The sequence below is a fragment of the Rana temporaria genome, chromosome 6 (assembly GCF_905171775.1).
Source record: "Rana temporaria chromosome 6, aRanTem1.1, whole genome shotgun sequence".
NCBI classification, from domain to species: Eukaryota; Metazoa; Chordata; class Amphibia; order Anura; family Ranidae; genus Rana; species Rana temporaria.
The window spans coordinates 149,966,696-149,987,725 of NC_053494.1; the positions used below are offsets into that span (position 1 = coordinate 149,966,696).

Here is a 21,030-nt window from a genome sequence, read left to right on the forward strand (position 1 = left end):
TGATGGGGCAGAATTCCTCTCAATGATGGGGCAGAATTCCTCACAATGATGGGGCAGAATTTTTCCTAATGACACCAATGATGGGGGATTTTGTACTCCTGATGGCCACAGTCCGGCCCCCTTGAAGTCTGGAGGACAGTAATCCGGCCCTTTGTTTAGAAAGTTTGGAGACCCCTGTGATAGACCAACATAAAGTGGCACTCTATATACGAATTAGGTGACTTCTGAAGGCAATTGGTTCCACTAAATTTTAGTAGGGGTATCGGAGTAAAGGGGGCTGAATACAAATGCACGCCACACTTTTCAGATATTTATTTGTAAAAAAAAAAAGAAAATCATTCATCATTTTCCTTCCACTTCAGAATTATTGTGAAGTGGAAGGAAAATGATGAATGATTTTCTTTTTTTTTTTACAAATAAATATATGAAAAGTGTGGTGTGCATTTGTATTCAGCCCCCTTTACTCTGATACCCCTACTAAAATTTAGTGGAACCAATTGCCTTCAGAAGTCACCAAATTCGTATATAGAGTCCACCTGTGTGTAATTTAATCTCAGTATACATACAGCTGTTCTGTGAAGCCCTCAGAGGTTTTTTAGAGAACCTTGGTCAACAAACAGCATCATGAAGGCCAAGTAACACACCAGACAGGTCAGGGATAAAGTTGTGGAGAAGTATAAAGCAGAGTTAGGTTATAAAAAAATATACCAAGCTTTGAACATTTCACGGAGCACTGTTCAATCCATCATCCGAAAATGGAAAGAGTATGACACAACTACAAACAGTGGCGGCCCGTCCATAGAGGGTGCACGGGCATGACCCCCCTATCCATGTGTCCGGACCCCCGATTTACATGTCACGGCGCCGGACTATGGATTCCAATGCCAGAGGCTCTAATAGGCCTCAAAAAGGGTGGGCTTGGGGCGCAGAGCTTTGCGCCCAACCCAGTTGTGAGATAATAGTAAATACATTTTTGCTATTTTCACACTAAAGTTTCTCCCGTTAATCAGAAGGCAGTCATGAGACCTGTTTCCCGATTGTCCAAAGCGTCAGGCGAGGAACAGAGAGGAGAAACGCAGCGGAGGAAATCTTCCTTCAATCGATCCTTCCTTTCTTGGAGCGATCACTTTAGACCTTTGTCCTGGTCTTGCCATTTTCCGTGAAATGTCCTGGGAAATTGCTGTTTTCCCAATTTTTCCCCGTCTCTGCCGCTAGAGGCACTGGTCAATTCTGTCTCTGTTGCCATTTTACAAAAGTCCAGCTCTTGAGGAAGAAACAAGAGGCAGAGCCCGGGTGGCAAAGAAAGCAGCTGCCAATAGAAATGGAGCTCCATTTCTATTGGCAGCTGCTTTCTTGCCACCCGGGCTCCACCTCTTGGTTCTGTACATGGTGTGGAGACCAAACCACACCATTCTGAGTGGCACCGGGGCCCGATGGAGAGTCCTGGGTCCCGGCACTGTTTCACTCTAGCTGGCTGCCTCCTGTCACCAGGCGGCTGCACTCTGAATCCTCCTCCACTACCCGGGGAGGATCTGTACTATTACACACACGGGGCCCGTGTGTGGGCCCCATCGTTTTTTTTTCCCATCGGTGAAAAAAAATAGAACCTGTTTTAAATTTTTCTGATGGTTAAAAAAACGATTGAAAAAAACGATCGTTTGTGGGGAAATCCATCGGTCAAAAATCCTTGCATACTCAGAATCAAGTCGACGCATGCTCGGAAGCATTGAGCTATGCATACTAGCTCATTATGCCTCTGTCTTGCAGGATTTTGTTTTTCCAAGGGTTTACAACCACTCTCGAGCCGTGTTTTATAAACACTCCCTGTAGCACACATTTCAGGTCTTTCTACTGGATGGGAGCATAGGTAGGGCATTGCTTAAATATTGGAAAACTAAGGCTTGAGTTGAGGGTTAAAAATCAATAAAATCACAAACCACCACATATTACAAGATTTATACATTTATTTAAGCCAAAAAAAACATATCCAATCCATCACCATATCTGTCACTTACGTTTTCTTTTAGTAATTTACTGTGATGATCGCCTGAAATACTGTAGACAGTTGGTGAAATATATATATATATACACACACAGTATATACCGGGTGGGCCATTTATATGGATACACCTTAATAAAATGGGAATGGTTGGTGATATTAACTTCCTGTTTGTGGCACATTAGTATATGTAAGGGGGGAAATTTTTCAAGATGGGTGGTGACCGTGGCGGCCATTTTGAAGTCGGCCATTTTGAATCCAACATTTGTTTTTGGTGTATCCATATAAATGGCCCACCCTGTAGATCTATATATATATATATATATATATATATATATATATATATATATATATATATATATCTCAGAGCTGTAGATCTACTAGCACTTTAGAGTCTAATGAAGGACATGGAAATGCTATTAATTTGGAACATGTCACTAAATCATAAAGGATGTCCGTCCCCCCCCCCCCCTCGATACCAATTACAACATATGGAACATAAAGCTACAATTTTGAAAAGTTTAATATGAACTGAATTTCGATGCCTCTCATTTTGTTAGTCTAAAATAAATTTGTTCTCTATTCTTTTTTGGACTTGGACTTTCCTTTAGAAGACTTTCGTCTACAGCAGCATCTAAAGGTGAAGGCGCAGCATTTAATACTTATGAATAGTGAAGTGACCAAGACTGCAAATAGGAAGGCAAAGACATCTATGGAGTGATACTGAATCCAGTTCAAGTCATGGGCAGCTGGGCGCAAGTGAGGAGCTCCTTTGTGTCTCATGACAAACTCTACCCAGTGCACTGCCAGGTCCAGAGGGTGGATGGGCCGGTCAAGATGCAGATCAGAAAGCCGCTGAATGTTTTCTTTGTAACTAAAGAAAAAAAGAAACATAAGTTGTCTTAGAGTCTTACAGTTTAACTATAGATAAGTAGAAGAAGCTCAAATAAAACCAGGTTTACTTTTCTTATCTAATGTTTAGTTTCTGGCTACAGTCCACACAAACAAACCTGAAAATTATCGTACAACATCCTATTGGCCAGAACTAGTTCAGGAATTTTAAACATTAAATAATAAAAATAAAAAGCAACTACACCAAAAAGCGATTTCTCATTTTTCGTTAAAGTGGAGGTTCCCCCTAAATTTTTTTTCTAAAAATACATTCAGAAGACTGATTACACTGCGGGTATGCTGTTTTTTTTCCCATACATACCTCGATATCGCCGTTTCATCCCTCGGCTTCCGGGTATGATTCTTGTGGGGCTGGGCGTTCCTAGTTGATTGACGTTCCTCCGACCGACGCATACTTGACGTCATGACTTTCCGAAAGAAGCCGAACGTCGCTGCGCAGGCGCCGTATAGAGCCGACTCTATACGGCGCCTGCGCAATGACGTTCGGCTTGTGTCGGAAAGTCGTGACGCGCAGTATGCGCCGGTCGGAGGAACGTCAATCAACTAGGTCCAGCAAGAATCATACCCGGAAGCCGAGGGATGAAACGGCGATAACGAGGTATGTACGGGAAAAAAAACAACATACCCGCAGTGTAATCAGTCTTCTGAATGTATTGTTAGAAATTTTTTTTTAGGGGGAACCTCCACTTTAAAGTGGATCCCTTTAAATATTTAGGCTGAGTCGTTAGTTGGGCCGGGGGGGCAAGGGACGAACAACAACACACTAGCAGCTAATCAGAGATCAGCGCGTTACCGGTGAATCTGTTGGCCATTTGGCACTTTATGGGCCTGTGTCAACAGTGTTTTTTCTCCCACTACCAGTCTATGGGAATTCAAACCCAACTTAAAGGATACGTTCACTATCGGGAACATGTTACACATTTCACCCATTTTAGGGTGGAACATGTAACATGTTCTCGCTCCTGCAGCTCTCCCTTCGGCCCCACCCCCTTCCTTGTGACATCAGGCCAGAAAACTTCTCCCTTCACCCACTGTCACAATTTAAAAAAAGCATGGCTGTGTGGGGCTCCGCCCACACGGCCGCATCATTCATTCACAGAGTTCTGGCAGCCTTTGCGGCTGAAGTCTTGTAGTCAATGAACTACAAGGGTGCTGGTTAGCATCCTGGACTGAAGTAACTGCCTGCCTATAATAGAGGTACGGGAAGACAGCTATGCTGACAATCTGCAGGAGCCTGACATTACACCCGTGATCTTCTGATCGCGGTTGCAATGCTTTACAGGCTCTAAGATTTTTTTTTTTATAAATGTACATGTTTTTACCTGCAAAAAAGGCAAACTTATCCTTTGAAGTAGATCAACTGCAGTTCAAATGCACCTGCAAAGAATTCTGGTTGATCGCGGAAGAGTTTTAAACTGATGTCAGAAACATGTGTTTTCTGATCTAAGCCCATCGACATCTAATGGTTTTTATTACATCACTATAGTAACAACATATTACAGTACATTGGGGTTGATTTACCAAATGCAAATAGGCTGTTTATTTTGCAAGGGAATACACCCCAGAGCTTAGTGAAAGAGGTGAAGCTCTGCTGACTTCCATCATCCAATCATGTGCAAGCAAAAATGCAGTTTTTTTTTCCCCTTGCACGTGATTGGGTATTCTTTGACACATTCACTAAACATTGGGGCAAATTCCCTTGCAAAGTGAACAGCCTATTTGCCTTTAGTAAATCAACCCCATTGTGTCTATACAGTATATGGACCTGGGTCCATTATCTAGCCACCAAATATTTAAATTTCCTTTACATGTGTGGTTAACACTTGCCCTGCTAAGGCAGAGCTAGAGTTCTCCAACAAGCTGGTAAAGGAGGTTTGCTGATTTCAGAGCTAAAGCCTTGACTGAGCAAGGGGCATGTCCATAGGTGTGCGCAGGGGGTGTGCCTCGGCATACCCTAATCCCTACTGTGCCGATTCCCTTACTGCCCGGGCTTCCCTCTGTGTTGCCATCCCCTCCTCCTCGCAGTGCTGCTGGCTCCCCTCCTCTACCCCCTGGCTTCTGGGGGGATATTTCAGGATGGTGAGTGGGGGAAGGGGCTAGTATATATGTAGTTTACCAGCCCCATCCTTTTCTAAATGAACACAGTGAACACACTCACTTACTGTGTTCATTCATAGCTGAAGCATAGTAAATGCAGTGGCAGCCGCTCCATTAGGGGTGCCTCCCCCATTCATGCGTCTGGCACCCTAAACTACATGCAGGGCACCGGACGCATCGATTCCAATAAAGTTTTTTTTTTTAAGCACGTGATCAGAGCCAGAGGCTCTAAAAGGCTTCAAAAAAGGGTGGGTTCGGGGCACAGAACAATGCACCATAAGTCCACCCAGTTGTGTGAAAATAGTGAATGAATATTTGCTATTTTCACACTGAATCTCCTCTCAGCCAAGCAAGTTTTGAGACCCTTTCCTGATTGGACGAAAGGAGAAGTGATCCTATTGGTTTAGGAGGAGGAGAAGGTCTGGGTGCAGGACAAGCACAGGCACGGTAATGGATGGTAAAGTTGCACGGAGGATGAGGAAGAACATGCAGCAGCAGCTCCAAAAAGTGTCAGTCCGGCCAGCCGGAGATGTGGGGGAGGATCTGTGTAACTTTAACAAGCTGGAGAATTATATCATCCATACCAACGACTTTCTGGAGGCCAAGGCCACCTTCCTGAAGGATCCCAGGAGATGTACAGCTGGAGGCAATGTCTGGACATGTGCTGTACGGAGCGGAGCTGCAAGGTGGCGGTTGGCAGAAAGTTGGACAACAATTGTCAGAAGGAGCGTACTAACGGTCAGATTTTAGGACAACAGTCTGTCAACAGACAATCCCCTTCCAACAATCGGATGGTGTGTACGAGGCTAACGACTGAACACTTTTTGTTTTGATGCATCTGGAATTTATGTAGTTGATTTGAACTAATAGTTGAACTGGGCTTTAAACTCTGTAGTAACAGATACTTAAAATATCAATAGAATTTTTTTTTGGACTATGTTTGTTAAAGAAAACACCTGATTGGATAGCAATTTTTTTTTGACAGTTCATAATTATTTTTTTTAATAAACCTGTACTTATGATCTGCTTTACTTTCTTGAATCCCATCTGATTTCATTACTGCAGACTATGAAGATAGACATGGAGCAAATATACATTTTTCATTCATACCTTGAATTGTTTATCACAGATGTCAGAGCATTGCTAAGATCTTCAGGTATCAGGTCTAAGACATTGAGTGTGATTCCGGCTCCTCGAGATTCAATCCTCTTAGCGTTGTCCATTTGGTCACCAAAGAGCGGTAACATGACCATGGGGACTGCATTACAAATACCTTCATAGATTCCATGTGAACCCGCATGAGTGATAAAGGCACGGGCCTTTGGATGAGCTGAAAAAAATACAAAACATGGTTGCTGAGGAACTTTTCTGCTTCTTATGTTGTTGCTGTATTATTGTATTGTGAAAAAGAGTTAAGTTGAACAGTTACTTGTGTATGAATGCAGCAGCCATCTTTAGCCACTTGAGCTCTGGAAGATTTGACCCCCTTAAAGGGTTAGTAAAGGTTTGTTTTTGTTTTTTTAAATAACAAACATGTCATACTTGCCTCCACTGTGCAGTTCATTTTGCACAGAGTGGCCCCGATCCTGGTCTTCTGGGGTCCCTCTGCGGCTGTCTCGGCTCCTCCCCGCAAGAGCTAACCCCCTTCTGGGAAGAGCTCACCCAAGGAGGCACACCCGTGTGATACAGTGGCGGCCATAGCTGCCAAGTGTATCATTTGGCCCTGCCCCCCGGCACGTCGCATCATTGATTTGATTGACAGCAGCGGGAGCCAATGGCTATCAATGATCCAATGAACAGCCAAGAAGACTGGGCCGAAAATCCAGCGCGTTCATGGCGCAGGACTTTCGAGGGCTCAGGTAAGTAAACAGGGGGGCTTGAAAGCATTGGATGTTTTTTCACCTTAATGCATATGAATAGGAAGCTATACAACTCCTTTAATAATCAGGCCATTTTTTGAAGAAGTGGGAAAGCTTCAGTGAGTGCCAAGCCAGGGACCCACCCAGCAGGTTAACGGGGGTGACGCTTGAGGAGTATACAGAGGGTTTGCTGTGGAAGAGCTCAGGAGATCCAGTGATGGCTGGGATCTGGAAGTCTAGTGACTGTCCTACCTATACAGACATGGCATCTGGCTGGGGCCTTTCCCTGTATAGCGGTCTACCTATAGTGTCTCTGAGTCTGCCAATTACCATGGCATCTACCTAAGGGTGTCCTGGCCCTAACCCACTCTCCCACAGTTCTTGTTAAGAGACAATAAATGTCTTGTTCGCATTCAAAAAGTGACTGGCGCCCATCATTGCATTATACCCACCATGCCCTTTAACCCACTTTACAAGGAAGGATGTCAACTCTCCCTAACTCTTGAGGTCACCATTAGGCCTCTGGAGGCCCGGGACCCTGCTACAGTAGTAATTACTTCAAAGCATGTCAAAAACTTACCCAACAGATCATTCTGTGGCAGCCATTTCACTAGGTGGGTGTTTTCACCCAGATTTGAAGGCACCTGCCCTGTATACCTCCATATAACCTGAAAGGAGAACACAATAAATTAGTGATTTATTCATATAGAGAATTGATATGGTAATGATAAGATGTGATCATTTACAGCTACTTTATTTAACTCTAATCCATTTTCATTTCCAGCAACAGGAAACTCGGAAGGCCCATTCTTATAATGCACTACATTAATACACACAGGTTATTGCAATTTCACTTATTAAGATGCACTGCATTAAGGCATTCATTTTAATTACATTAATTTTAAAGGACTAGCAACCCAACTCAAAGCAAGAAAAATAAGACCTGCTATTATTTTTAACACACCGCAACATATTGCACAGACAGTTCACATGCACATGTATTGTTGAGGTTGGGCTGATATTCAAAATGAATCTGCATGTTTGCAGAATTCGAAGATGTGAAAGGGCCCTAAAGCTGACTATATACAGTACATTACAATCTAATTGTACAATCTACCAACAACTGTGAGGTGCAACAGCCAGCCTGAATGGATACAAACAGAATAGGCTCTTTATGTACAATGCGGGATGTACTTTCATTAACATACGCTCATTTATTTTTTAAAAGATCAACAAAAAAAAAATTAAATTCACTTCAAGTAGAAGTTTTAAATAAAGTAAGGGAGGCTTATATCAGTATTTGCCATCTGTGTCCAATTGGGGGATTTTCCCTCACTTCCTGTACCATAGCCAAAACAGGAAGTGAGAGGAAATCCCACAAAAGAGAGGAAATCCTTGGTTGTCACCAGGGTCACCTGAACTAGTGCCCTTCTTGGATGATTTTGCCTCCTATTCCTGCTCTGGTAACAACCAAACATTATGTATTTTCTTTTACTTTACCTTTCAGTGATAATGGTAAATATGCAGGGCCGATCTGCCCTATAGGCTCACTATGCAAGCCACTTAGGGCCCCGCAAAGCTGCGGAGGGCCCCCCAAATTGCTAGAGGCCCCGCTGGGTGAGAAGTAATTTTCGTCCCCTCACCCCTCTTCTCAACTCGTTGGCTGCATGGGAGAAGAGGTAAGAAGTCAGCACCCCCTGCTTCTCACTTTAATGTAAGATGTAATTTCCGACAGCAGAACACCCCCTCCCCCGCTTCTCAACTGTAATGTGACATGTCATTTTCGGCAGCCCCCCGCTTCTCAACTTTAATGCGACATGTCATTTTGCTTAGGGCCCCAGGGAGGTCAGGATCGGCACTGTAAATATGATAAATAGAGGGCGTGGCTTAGCTGGGGATGTAGACGGTCGCACGTCCTGTGAGCTCCGCCGATCATCCGCTCGATTATCCTGCTGACAAGCCGTTCGTGGCTTTACTTTGGTCCCGCTACTTACCTGGACTCCCCTGGCTGCTACAGCGACCCTCGACGGTACCGGATCGGGCGTAGATAAGATGTCCCGGCGCAATGCACAAGGCCGCACGGCCCCGGACCACGCGATCCAAGATGGCGGCGCCGCGCAGTCGGCGAAAGAGAAATACAAAGCCGCGGCTCAGAAGTTGTTCTCCCCGATCAGCACACGCGAGCTCCTGGAGGTCCCTGGGGATGGCGGAGACAACCGGAGCGGGTCCCAATCCGATGCCGACGACACTGTGCCCCTGGAGGACCCATCCGCACCAGTGCTGCCGTGGAACACAGTGAGTACATCACCAGGGTCCCATGGGCTGGATGCGGTGGAGGCCTCAGGCCCGGACGGGCCTGAGCCCACACTAAGGGACATCTTTGCAGCAATTACGGCCTGCAATGCCTCAGTGACACACCTGGCATCAGAACTTAAGGGGGTAAAGGCAGAAATGACATACATGCGCCAGGACATGCAGAAGCTGCGGGACCGCACTACTGATGTTGAGGGCCGTGTTAGTGTATTGGAGGATGATATAGCCCCTATGCAGAGGGAGGCACATGCCCAACAACTGATGGTCGCTAAACATGCGGCAAAAATTGACGAACTCGAAAATAGAATGCGCCGCAATAATGTTAGAGCCATTGGAATACCAGAAAGAATGGAGGGAAAGAATCCGGTAGCATTCATAGAGCAATGGCTGACAGAGAAATTCGGAAAAGACTCTTTTTCACAAATGTTTGCGGTGGAACGCGCACACCGTGTCCCCCTGAGGCCTTTACCCCCGGGGAACCCGCCCAGGGCCTTTCTGTTTAAACTGTTACACTACAGGGACAGGGATGTCATCCTGTCTAAGGCACGCACCCTGGGGGAGGCTCTAGTTATAGATAACTCCAAGATATCCTTATTTCCGGACTTTTCAGCAGAGGTGCAAAAGCAGCGCGCCCAATTTAATGATGTCAAAAAGCGGTTGCGATTCCTGGAATTACAGTATGCCATGCTTTATCCTGCTAAGCTCCGTGTGGTAGCTAGAAATGAAGTGCACTTCTTTGAGAGACCTGCCCAAGCCATGCAATGGATGGATAGAGAGGAGCGCTCTCTGCGTGAAGATTTGGGGAGAAGACGCAGGAATGAGTGACCGCCACATGCTTCACTCACAAGCACCAACATTATTACCTAACAGCGGGACAGGAATGATGTCCTATTTCAACCTCCTTCCAAGGCGGAGAACTGTTTCCACAGGAGGTGTTCGCACAGTTTAAATATGTTTTGTTCTACACTGAAAAAAGATCCGCTGGAGGCGGATGCCCTTAAGCTGGCTAGTGAACTTTGCCCACTAGAACTGAGTCCCTCGTGGACAAGAAGTCTCATCGACGGTTTTTTATTATTTTTGGTTCCTTTGAGCTTGATAATGGTTCTCTTGAATGATATGTCTACAGTCTGCTTGACATTTGTTTCCACAGGTTGTGCCCAATGCGCCTGGACTGAGACATTGGGGAGACCTCACCCTGTGTTTTATGCTCCCCATAACATTAGAAATGAGATTCTCTCCTCCCCACCTGGTCACTCTCGCTACTATTATTTTTTTGTGTTCTGTCCCGACCGAGTTGGAATAGCGTTTATTTTATTATTTGTAAGATGGTCCTGGCCTATTGACTTGAAATGCATTTATGTGGTGTTCGCTGCAGATGATTCTATACTTAGGACATGGCAGTACAGATTGTGTTAACTAGCTGGAATGTTAGAGGGCTGGGAGATAAAGTGAAACGCATGGCAGTAGGTCATGTGCTTAAACGGCTGGGCTCCTCAGTGGTGTGCCTGCAGGAGACACATATTCTACCAGGTCAGGAATCTCCATTTTCCTCTAGGCTGTATAGCAACCAGTACCACTCTGCTTTTTCATCGTATGCCAGAGGGGTCAGTACACTTATTGGCATAAATGTACCGTATACGTTTATCTCCTCACTAATAGACCCTGGAGGTCGTTTTATTTTTTTGCATTGTTCCCTAAATGGCATACCATGTATTATAGCCAACATATATATACCGCCACCTTTTTCGGCGGAGGTTCTTAAGACCCTGGCCACCTTCTTGTCACGTCACCCCGGTGTCCCCGCTCTTGTAGTGGGGGACTTTAATAATTTTTTGTGTGCCGACCTTGACAAGTTTTCTCCTGGGGCGCGGGCGGCCACACCTAGGAGGAGCCAGACGCCTTTTGCTCGGCTTCTACAGGAGCTGGGGTTAAGAGATGTCTGGAGGCTTGCTCACCCACAGGAGAGATGTTACTCTTGCCACTCCGCCTCGCATAGGGGCCTTTCTAGAATTGATCTGGGCCTGGGCAACAGTGAGATGCTTCCCCTGGTTTCGTCCATAAAGTACGAGGCCAGGACTGTTTCTGACCACTCGCCTTTATGTATTGAGATACTGGCGTCTGGAATCTCTAAGCGCACTTGCTGGAGGCTCAATCCCTTCTGGATGTCGCTGTTCCCAGCCCCTGATCCTATTCATACTGAACTAGTAAACTTTGTTAGGATTAACAGGAATTCCACGGGCCTGGGTGTCCTTTGGGATGCTCTTAAAGCCTTTTTGAGGGGCCAGTTTATTAGGTCTATCAACTCCATTAAAACGGGGACGAAGTCTTGGGAACAATTCGTGCTTCGGGAGGCTGGGAGGGCTGAGTCGGCTTATGTGGACTCCCCCTCTGAGCATACCGAAAGGGCATGGAATGAGGCTCAGAATATGGTTAAGCATGTGACTATGACCAGGGCGGAGAATAAAAGATTTTTCCTTCAGCAGAAGTACTTCGAAGACGGGGAGGGCACAGGTCATATGCTGGCTATGATGGTGAGAGCACAAAGGGGCTCGCCACACATAGAGTCAATAACTAATGTCTCGGGGTCACTGGTCTCATCTCATGCGGATGTGCTATCCACATTTAAAGATTTCTATGCTGATGTGTATTCCTCTAAAGTCTCACCTACTACTGAGGAGATTGCCTCCTTTTTGGATCAGTGCCACCTCCCGCGTCTATCGGCCGCAGACGTGGCGCAATTGAGTGCGCCGCTCACGACTGATGAACTACTGGAGGCATTGGCGCTTTCCTCTCCTGGCAAGTCTCCGGGCTCGGATGGCTTGCCGGCGGAGGTATATGGGCGCTACTCTGAAGGCCTGATACCTCTTTTGAAAGAAGTGTTTATAGATGCGTATGATCAGGGGTCCCTGCCCCAATCCATGAATGAGGCCATTATAGTTCTCCTATTGAAACCTGGTAAGGATGCCCAAAGTGCTGACTCCTATAGACCTATATCACTACTGACAACAGACGTTAAACTACTGGCTAGGGTATTGGCCACCAGGCTCGCTAAAGTTATAACTAAACTAGTCCATACGGACCAATCAGGTTTTATTCCTTCCCGGTCAACTGCCCTCAACATTAGACGCCTCTTCCTTAATTTACAGATACCTGTAGATAACGAGAAACAGAGGGCGATCCTGTCATTAGACGCTGCCAAAGCCTTTGACAGCGTCGAATGGCCCTATTTGTGGGAGGTCCTGGGACGCTTTGGACTGGGTGACAGTTTTATTAGATGGGTTCGGTTACTCTATGCTGCCCCCACGGCCAGGCTTCGAGTGAACGGGGACCTTACGGACCCCTTTCCGCTCTACAGAGGCACAAGGCAGGGGTGCCCTTTATCGCCCCTGCTTTTTGCACTAGCCCTCGAGCCGTTAGCGGCGCGGATAAGGTCCTCCCCTGAGATAATCGGTTTTGAGAGAGGTGAACAGATAGAGAAGATTTCTCTTTACGCAGACGATACCCTGTTGTATCTGGGAGATGTGGATACATCTCTTACGGCAGCTATGGAATTGATCCAACGGTTCGGCTCCTTGTCGGGGTTCTCGATAAATTGGGGTAAATCCGTCATTTTGCCTGTGGATGGTCCGGTTGCCTCTCTACCGGAGGCGGCGGGGTCACTGAAGGTGGTGGAATCTTTTAAATACTTAGGAGTTCAGGTGTCAGCTAACCCACAGAAATACTTGGAGGAGAATTTGTTGCCCCTTTTCCAACGACTGCAAATGACCTGTAATACCTGGTGCAAACTTCCGCTCTCAGTAATTGGTAGAATAAATCTAATAAAAATGGTGTGGGGCCCCCAACTTCTATACATTATGCACAATTCCCCTCAGTGGATACCTCGTCGTTGGTTCACCCGGATAGATTCCTTGTTTAGATCACTGATTTGGAAAAAAAAAGTGGCCCGTATCAGATTGTCCACGTTACAATATGATAAAGACCAGGGAGGAGCGGCTGTCCCTAATCCTAAATTCTACTTCTTAGCCTCTCAAATGCAGCATCTGTGTGGCATGGGGCGGGCCAATGATAATGACTCAATTGATACTCTACTGCGAACGGGTTCGGGGAGTGCGTCGGTCCTAGCAAATTTGGAGGCGGGTTTTCCGCATCTGCCTCAGGCGGCACCCACCGTGGTCCTCCTTAGGAAGCTGTGGTCTATGGTTAGATCCACCTTGGGTGTCTCGGGATTTCTTGCGGACACTCCTTTGTGGGACAACCTAAACCTAATGGAGGTCTTCAGGCTTGAAGGCTTTCAGGTTTGGAAACTGGCAGGAATTAAGAACATCGCCCAGATTTACAGTAACAATGTGCTTAAATCATTTCAGGATTTACAAAATGAATTTGGTCTACCCAGACAACAATTTTATAGGTATCTACAACTCAGGCATGCCCTTCGGGCACAGGGGCAGGTGTCGGTTCTCCAGCTATCTGGGAATAGGCTGTTAACTGAGGTATTTTCTGGCACGGAAAGAAAGGGTATGATATCCCATGTATACTCCTCGCTATTGTCGTCTGTGCAAAACTCAGCAACTCTGCCATGCAGAAGAGGGTGGACAGAGGATTTGGGGGACATTGATGGCGAGACCTGGGAAATTTGTTTACAGGCTGGCCCTCTCACTTCTGTCTCGCAGTCTCACAGGTTGTCTCACCTGTTCCTGTTACACAGGGTTTATCGTACGCCTATTCAACTGTTTCGATGGGGAAGAAGGGACTCTTCACTGTGTCCCAAGCTATGCGAGGGGGAGGGGTCGCTTATTCACCTGATGTGGAGGTGCCCCAAGTTACACCGGTTCTGGAGGAGTGTCACAGAGGTTATCTCCTCGGTGTATCAAGTTAGGGTCCCACTGGACCCCATAGTATGTATACTGGGTGCCGTGGACGAAGAGGTATACCCCCCACCTATTAATATAGCAGTGATTAGGCTCCTATATCTAGCAAGGAAACAGATAGCTAGATTCTGGCTGTCCCCGCATGTCCCGACTAAGAAACAATGGATTGATCAGGTGAATCTTATTATAGTGAGGGAACATTATACATATCAGCATAGAAATGCCCCTAAGAAATTTAATTCCATCTGGCAACCCTGGCTGGAAACACCTGGACTGGCACCTCCGAGACTGGTTATGACCCGGCTGTTCCAGATGTAATCGATTCTATCTTCCTGACGCACAAAACATAAAATTATAAAATATGTCTGACTCAGTCAAAAAATGTATAAAACTTAGACCATGGTTGAGGTACGCGCCTGTGGGGATTACATAATATGGTCGGGAGAACCTACTTGAGGATGGATAAGGACTCTGAATGCTTAAGCAGACGGTGGAATGCAGACTTTCAGTTTTGGCCCGTTGGCCGAGTGTGTGTTAGTGTTGGGGGGAGAGGCGGTTTCTCACCTGCCCGGCATAGTTCAAACTCCTTCAATGACGGAATTTGGTTTAGGTCACCTCCTGGTGCCTCTGTTCTAGCATGCGTACAAAGCAAGTCTTTTTGTAATAATTTTATTTTGCAACGTTTTTTGTATGCTGATATATATCTCTGTACCGTACTTATATTTTTGGCACAATAAACCATTTTACTGATTTAAAAAAAAAAAAAAATATGATAAATAGAAAAGATAACGCTCCCCAATGGGGACACAGGTAGCAGTAGAAAAAACTGTCTCCCCTCTCCCCTCACTAGAAAAAAGTTTTGTTATACTTTAAAGCCCAGTAAATAAAACAAAAAAAATGCTTTTTTGTGTCCCTTAAACAAGCAATTATCCCTTGCTGTGGGGGCACAGTCCCACAACAAAGGATCATTTTATAGTGTCCCCATAGTATTGGTGCACAAATCAACTGAATCTTGCATAGACACATCATTTTATTGATATGATATTTTCACACAAATGTTCAGTATCGGTCTTGATACCGATACTAGTATCGGTATCGGGACAACCCTAGGTATTTAGTGAGCTAAACATTAAAATTAGTAATTTGAAGTGGTGATAATATAATTTGGCTTTGGGTGTAGGAAGCTCAAAGGAGGGAGGGACTAGGATCAGCAAAGAGGGACCCGAGAAGAGGAGGATCCAGGCTGCTCTTTGCAAAACCAATTGCACAGAAGAGGTACTGTAAGTATAACATGTTTGTTATTTAAAAAATAAAAAAACGAACCTTAACAATCACCTTAAAGCAGACATTTACCCTTAGGCTCCATGCACACTGGAAGCTAAAAAGAGCCTTTCAAAGTTTTTTAGCGTTTTTGCAATAGCGTTTTTCAGGTTTCTTTTATTTATTTATTTATTTTTTTCAATGGATAAAAAAACGCTAAAAAACACTGGCGAGCAGCGTTTTTGAGCGTTTATCAGTGTTTTGCGTTTTTTAGCATTTTTTTTTTCGCCAAAAAACAGCACTTTGAACGCAAATTTCTGGCGTTCAGAAAAAAGCCCATAAACTCCACTGCTCATTAACACTAAAAAACGTCCATGTGTGCATGGACACATAGGCTAACATAGAGTGCAGTCATAGGTGTGCACAGCCTATTGCATTAGGGTGTGCACCCCAAAACGCAAACCCACGCTATCAATCACTCACTGGGGGTTATTTACGAAAGGCAAATCCACTTTGCACTACAAGTTCAAAGTGCACTTGAAATTGCACTGAAAGTACACTTGGAAGTGCAGTCGCTGTAGATCCCAGGGAGACATGCAAGGAAAATTAAAAACAGCATTTTAGCTTGCACACGATTGGATGATAAAATCCGTAGAGCTTCCCCCTCATTTCAGATTTACCCCTGAGATTTACAGCAACTGCACTTCCACGTGCACTTTCAGTGCAATTTCAAGCGCACTTTGCACTTGTAGTTTGCACTTGTAGTGCAAAGGGGATTTTCCTTCGTAAATAATCTCCACTGTGTTCACTCAGAAAGGGAAGGGGCCAGTAAATTACATATTTACTGTCCCCTTCCCCCACTCATCCTAAAACATCCCCCTGTGTGTGCCCACAGTTGAAGCCCATGGGAGAGGAGGAAATCTGGAAGTGCTGAGGGGGAAGGGGGAGCCAGGGCAGTAGAGGGAATCTGTGCTGTATTGATTCTGTGCTGTATAGGGTGAAAAGGGTGTGCCTGTGTGCACGCCTATGCGTGCAGTTTATGGGCTTTTTAAAAAAAAGCCAAAACTCCAATAAACTACAGTTTATCAGCTTCAGTGTGCATGGAGCCTTATAACTGCTTTTCTCTTCTGATTGCTCCCCCTCCCTCCTCCATGATTAGTGATTGTCCCCTTACTTCTCCAAAGTTTTTAACCATTTCAATACTGCAGCCCAGAATTTCCTCCTTCTGCCCTTAGGCGAGAAGGACGTGCACCCCTAGCTTAGGGTGACCAGACATCCCCGGTTTCCGGGGACAGTCCCCGGATTGAGGACACTGTCCCCGGACCAAGTCTGTCCCCGGTTTTGTCCCCAGATTGGATTTGAACAGGGGCAATTTCAAAGACAGTCACTGCAGAATAAAAAAAAAAAAATCTGAATTACACACTCCTGCCACTCCTACTAGTTTAGGGAGGTGTATTTTTTCCATTATCTGTGCCCCTTTCTGATGATCATGTGCTGGTCGGAGCGGAGGGAATATTTCTTCAGCTCCGCTCGCATGTTCTTCTGCCTTGGCTCAATTCCCGGCCAGCCGCATACCTGCCTATCCCTTTGCCTTCCCTGGCGGAGTTATCTTCCTCCGCTCCCCACCCAGTAGTAGCCGGGGATGGAGAGTAAGACTGGCTGTGAGGAGGGCGGCGACAGGCTGATTACTTATTAAAAAAAAAGATGTCCCCAGATTTAATTTAAAAAATCTGGTCACCTTACCCTAGCTACCTCCTGGGATGTGTGACGTGGGAGTGTGTTGCTGAGGGGCACCTGTGCAATGTGAGATTCCATGCCTGCACACGTGACGTCATGCTCTGCCAGGCCCATGCGCACACATGGTGCAACCCCCCTTTCCCATGGCACATCTGCACAAACATGAGAAAAGTATGCATGGTGCAGAATAGGTGGGGGGGGGACCCCAATATTGCTGAAGGGGAGTTGCTCTGTAATCTGCTAAATGATTAAATGTTTTTTATATCGTTGACCATGCAATGGGGAGATTCAGAAACAATGGGCTGGATTCAGGTAGATTTGCGCTTTTTTTACGGAGGCGCAGGTCAAAGTTTTTGCCCTGCGCCCCCGCAAATTTACTGCGCTGCCCTTGATTCACGGAGCAGTAGCTCCGTAAATTCCGTGGGCGCGCCGGCAAAATGCCCGGCGTAAGCGCGTGCAATTTAAATGATCCCGTAGGGAGCGGGAATCATTTAAATTAGGCGCGTTCCCGCGCCGATCGTAGAGCGCATGCTCCGTCGGGAAACTTTCCCGACGTGCATTGCGGCAAATGACGTCGCAAGGACGTAATTTGCTTCAAAGTGAACGTGAATGGCGTCCAGCGCCATTCACGAATCACTTACGCAAACTACGTAAATTTGAAATTTCGCAACGCGGGAACGACGGGTATATGTAACATTGGCTGCCCCTGCTAATAGCAGGGGCAGCCTTACACGAAAACCGCCGTACGGAAACGACGTAAACTGCGTACGCAGGGCTCGCGTAACGTTGTGAATCGGCGTTAGTATGCAATTTGCATACTATACGCTGAGCACAACGGGAATGCCACCTAGCGGCCATCGCAAGAATGCAGCCTAAGATATGCGGGCATAAGAGCCTTATGCCGCGCATATCTTAGGCTGCAGTCGGCGTAACGAGGTTCCTGAATCAGGAGCATTCGTTACGCCGGGGCAAGTAAGCAATTGCGCTGTGTAACTATGGTTACACAGGCGCAATTTGCTTCTTGAATCCAGCCCACTATGTAATTGCCTGAGGAGAAAGGCTGTAGAGTGATTGGGAAATGATGGTGGTGAAGGAGAGTAATGGAGGACTACCTTGGAAGGCCTCAAAGATATAAAAAGCCAGCAGGTGATTAGTCTAGCTGACTTTACCAGTAACTGCAATACCACATTTATGTTTTAAAAACTGGGAAGAAACACTTACCGTTTGAGGAATAAATCTTAAAGCCTCTGCTATATCCATAGCCTTATGTATAGGGATTTCCGATACCATAGATCCAAGTGAGAAAACCACAAAGCCATGATCCCCAGAACTGTTTATCAGCTTCTCAAAGTCCTAAAGATAGACAAAAATGAAAGATGAAACAGTATTTCTTAAGTAAAATAAAATGTAATTGTTCATTATATTTAAAAGTTTATGATTTTTTTTTTGTGCAAAAAAACGTTTTTTAATTTTTTTTTCGGATACCTAATATTAAATGGAAAGCCCTGCTAATATCACATCTGCTATAGCCTCATTTACGCTGCTAGTGCAAAGAGGAACTAGCATTTTTTAAGTAAAATTTTAGTAAACCCCAACAATGACTTTGTACTAGGGTTGTCCCGATACCACTTTTTTAGGACCGAGTACAAGTACCGATACTTTTTTTCAAGTAGTCGCCGATACCGAATACCGATACTTTTTTTAAATGTGTCCCCAAATGCAGCCATGTCCCCCCCATGTGCAGCCATGTCCCTCTAGCCATGTCCCTCACATATGCAGCCATGTCCCTCTAGCCATGTCCCTCACATATGCAGCCATGTCCCTCACATATGCAGCCATGTCCCTCACATATGCAGCCATGTCCCTCACATATGCAGCCATGTCCCTCTAGCCATGTCCCTCACATATGCAGCCATGTCCCTCTAGCCATGTCCCTCACATATGCAGCCATGTCCCTCTAGCCATGTCCCTCACATATGCAGCCATGTCCCTCTAGCCATGTCCCTCACATATGCAGCAATGTCCCTCTAGCCATGTCCCTCACATATGCAGCAATGTCCCTCTAGCCATGTCCCGCGATGCGGCGGGGGGGGGGGGGGGAAGGGGGGGGAAGTATTCTATTTAGGTATCGGGGGTATTTGCGCGAGTACGAGTACTCCCGCAAATACTCGGTATCGGTCCCGATACCGATACTGGTATCGGTATCTGGACAACCCTACTTTGTACTATTTGCTATCATTCGGTCTTTTAAAATAATCTAGTTAGAACCCTTGCCAGGTTTTCACTGCTTTTGGCGTTTCACTGCAAATATGCACTCTCTTATTTTACTTGTTTCCTGTGTGTTTTGCTATACCTGTGCGTTCTGTCCTGTGCATATTCAATGTTATCTCAAGGAGTCTAATTAGCCCACCTAGGGCCAGATCCACGTAGCCCGGGCGCAACTTAACTTTCCCGATTTAAGTTACACGCCGCAATTTTTCCAAGCTAGTGCCCGATCCACAAAGCACTTACCTGGAAATTTGTAGCGGTGTAACTTAAATCCGTCCGCCGCAAGGCGGGCCCAATCGAATGAGGCGAGTCCCATTTAAATTAGGCGCGCTCCCGCGCCGGACGTACTGCGCATGCTCCGTCGGGTAAATTACCGGACGTGCATTGCGCTAACTGACGTTGCACCAACGTCATTTGCTTAGACGTTAACGTAAATGGTGTCCAGCGCCATTCACGGACGTCAGTCGCAAACGACATTGAGGTTTAAATTTCGACGCAGGAACGACGGCCATACTTACCATGGCTTAAGAGAACTAGGGCTCAGCCCTAGTTTTACGCGGCGTAACCCGACGGAAACTACGTAGATTTAGATCGACGGGCCGTTCGGGGATCGCCGTAAGTCTTCATTTGCATATTCTACGCCGGCCGCAATGGCCTTGCCACCTAGCGGCCGGCCTAGAATTGCATCCTTAAGATCCAACAGTGTAATTCAATTACACCTGTCGGATCTTAGGGCTAGCTATGCGTAACTGATTCTATGAATCAGTCGCATAGTTAGAAACAGAGATACGACGGCGTATCAGTAGATGTATCTCGTTTGTGGATCTGGCCCTTAGTTCTTACCTTGGGACTTTGAATAGTTGAGCTGACACCAAGTAGCTGATAAAAATGCTGTCAACCCACAACAGGACTTGTGGTATCACAAAAATGTATTTTTCTGTACCACAACTGGTATTTTTCTGTTCTTGTTGGGTCATGAAGAAATGTGCGTTTATTGTAGAGATGTAGTACATTGTTTTGTTTTTTGTTTTTTTTTGCCCTGACAGACACGTTATGGATAGAGGGCAGAGCATAGTTACATAGTTAGTCAGGTTGAAAAAAAGACACAAGTCCATCTAGTTCAACCATAAAAATAAAAAATAAATATCAAACAATCCCATATACCCAATCCTATACCCACAGTTTATCCAGAGGAAGGCGAAACCCCCAGCAAAGCATCATCCAATTTGCTACAGCAGGGAAATGTATATCAATCCTGATAGGAAACTGTGCATGCCTATCTGGTAGTTTTTTTTAATTATTAATTTTTTATTGAGATTTACATTTGACATCCATATATTATCAAAATTTCTATAAACATCTCAAAATATTTTGAATCGACAATAAAAAATAAAAAAATTAAAAAAGGGAATGGTAAGGAAAAAAAAAGTGAAGAGGAGCCCCTCAACTAAGGAGCCCTTCCATCTTCTATTCTTCCTTTTGCTATTTAATGTGTAGTATAAAGAATTAAACTAATTCCAATAAAAAATATATATAAAAAAAAAACTCAGCCAATCCAAACACCTCAACTTTAAATTACATTTGTAATACCTATATGACTTATTGAAGACCAACCTCTATAACTATATCCCATAATAAAAAATATATATATTATATATACACACACACACACACAGTATCTTACAGAAGTGAGTACACCCCTCACATTTATTATATC

The 21,030-nt window shown here is 45.3% G+C and overlaps 1 protein-coding gene across 9 annotated transcripts in view; it reads right to left on the minus strand.

Annotated features, from left to right (window-relative positions):
- Positions 1 to 2,460: 2,460 nt before the first annotated feature.
- Positions 2,461 to 21,030, minus strand: part of LOC120943901 (UDP-glucuronosyltransferase 1A1-like) — a 105,483-nt gene continuing 86,913 nt past the window's right edge. For all 9 annotated transcript variants that reach the window (XM_040357566.1, XM_040357565.1, XM_040357562.1 and 6 more), the window contains 4 exons: positions 18,267 to 18,398; positions 7,448 to 7,535; positions 6,119 to 6,338; positions 2,461 to 2,873 (listed from right to left, as the gene is read on the minus strand). In XM_040357566.1, the coding sequence (XP_040213500.1) occupies positions 2,579 to 2,873; positions 6,119 to 6,338; positions 7,448 to 7,535; positions 18,267 to 18,398 (735 nt within the window). In that variant the 3' untranslated portion in view covers positions 2,461 to 2,578. The remainder of the gene's footprint in view (positions 2,874 to 6,118; positions 6,339 to 7,447; positions 7,536 to 18,266; positions 18,399 to 21,030) is intronic.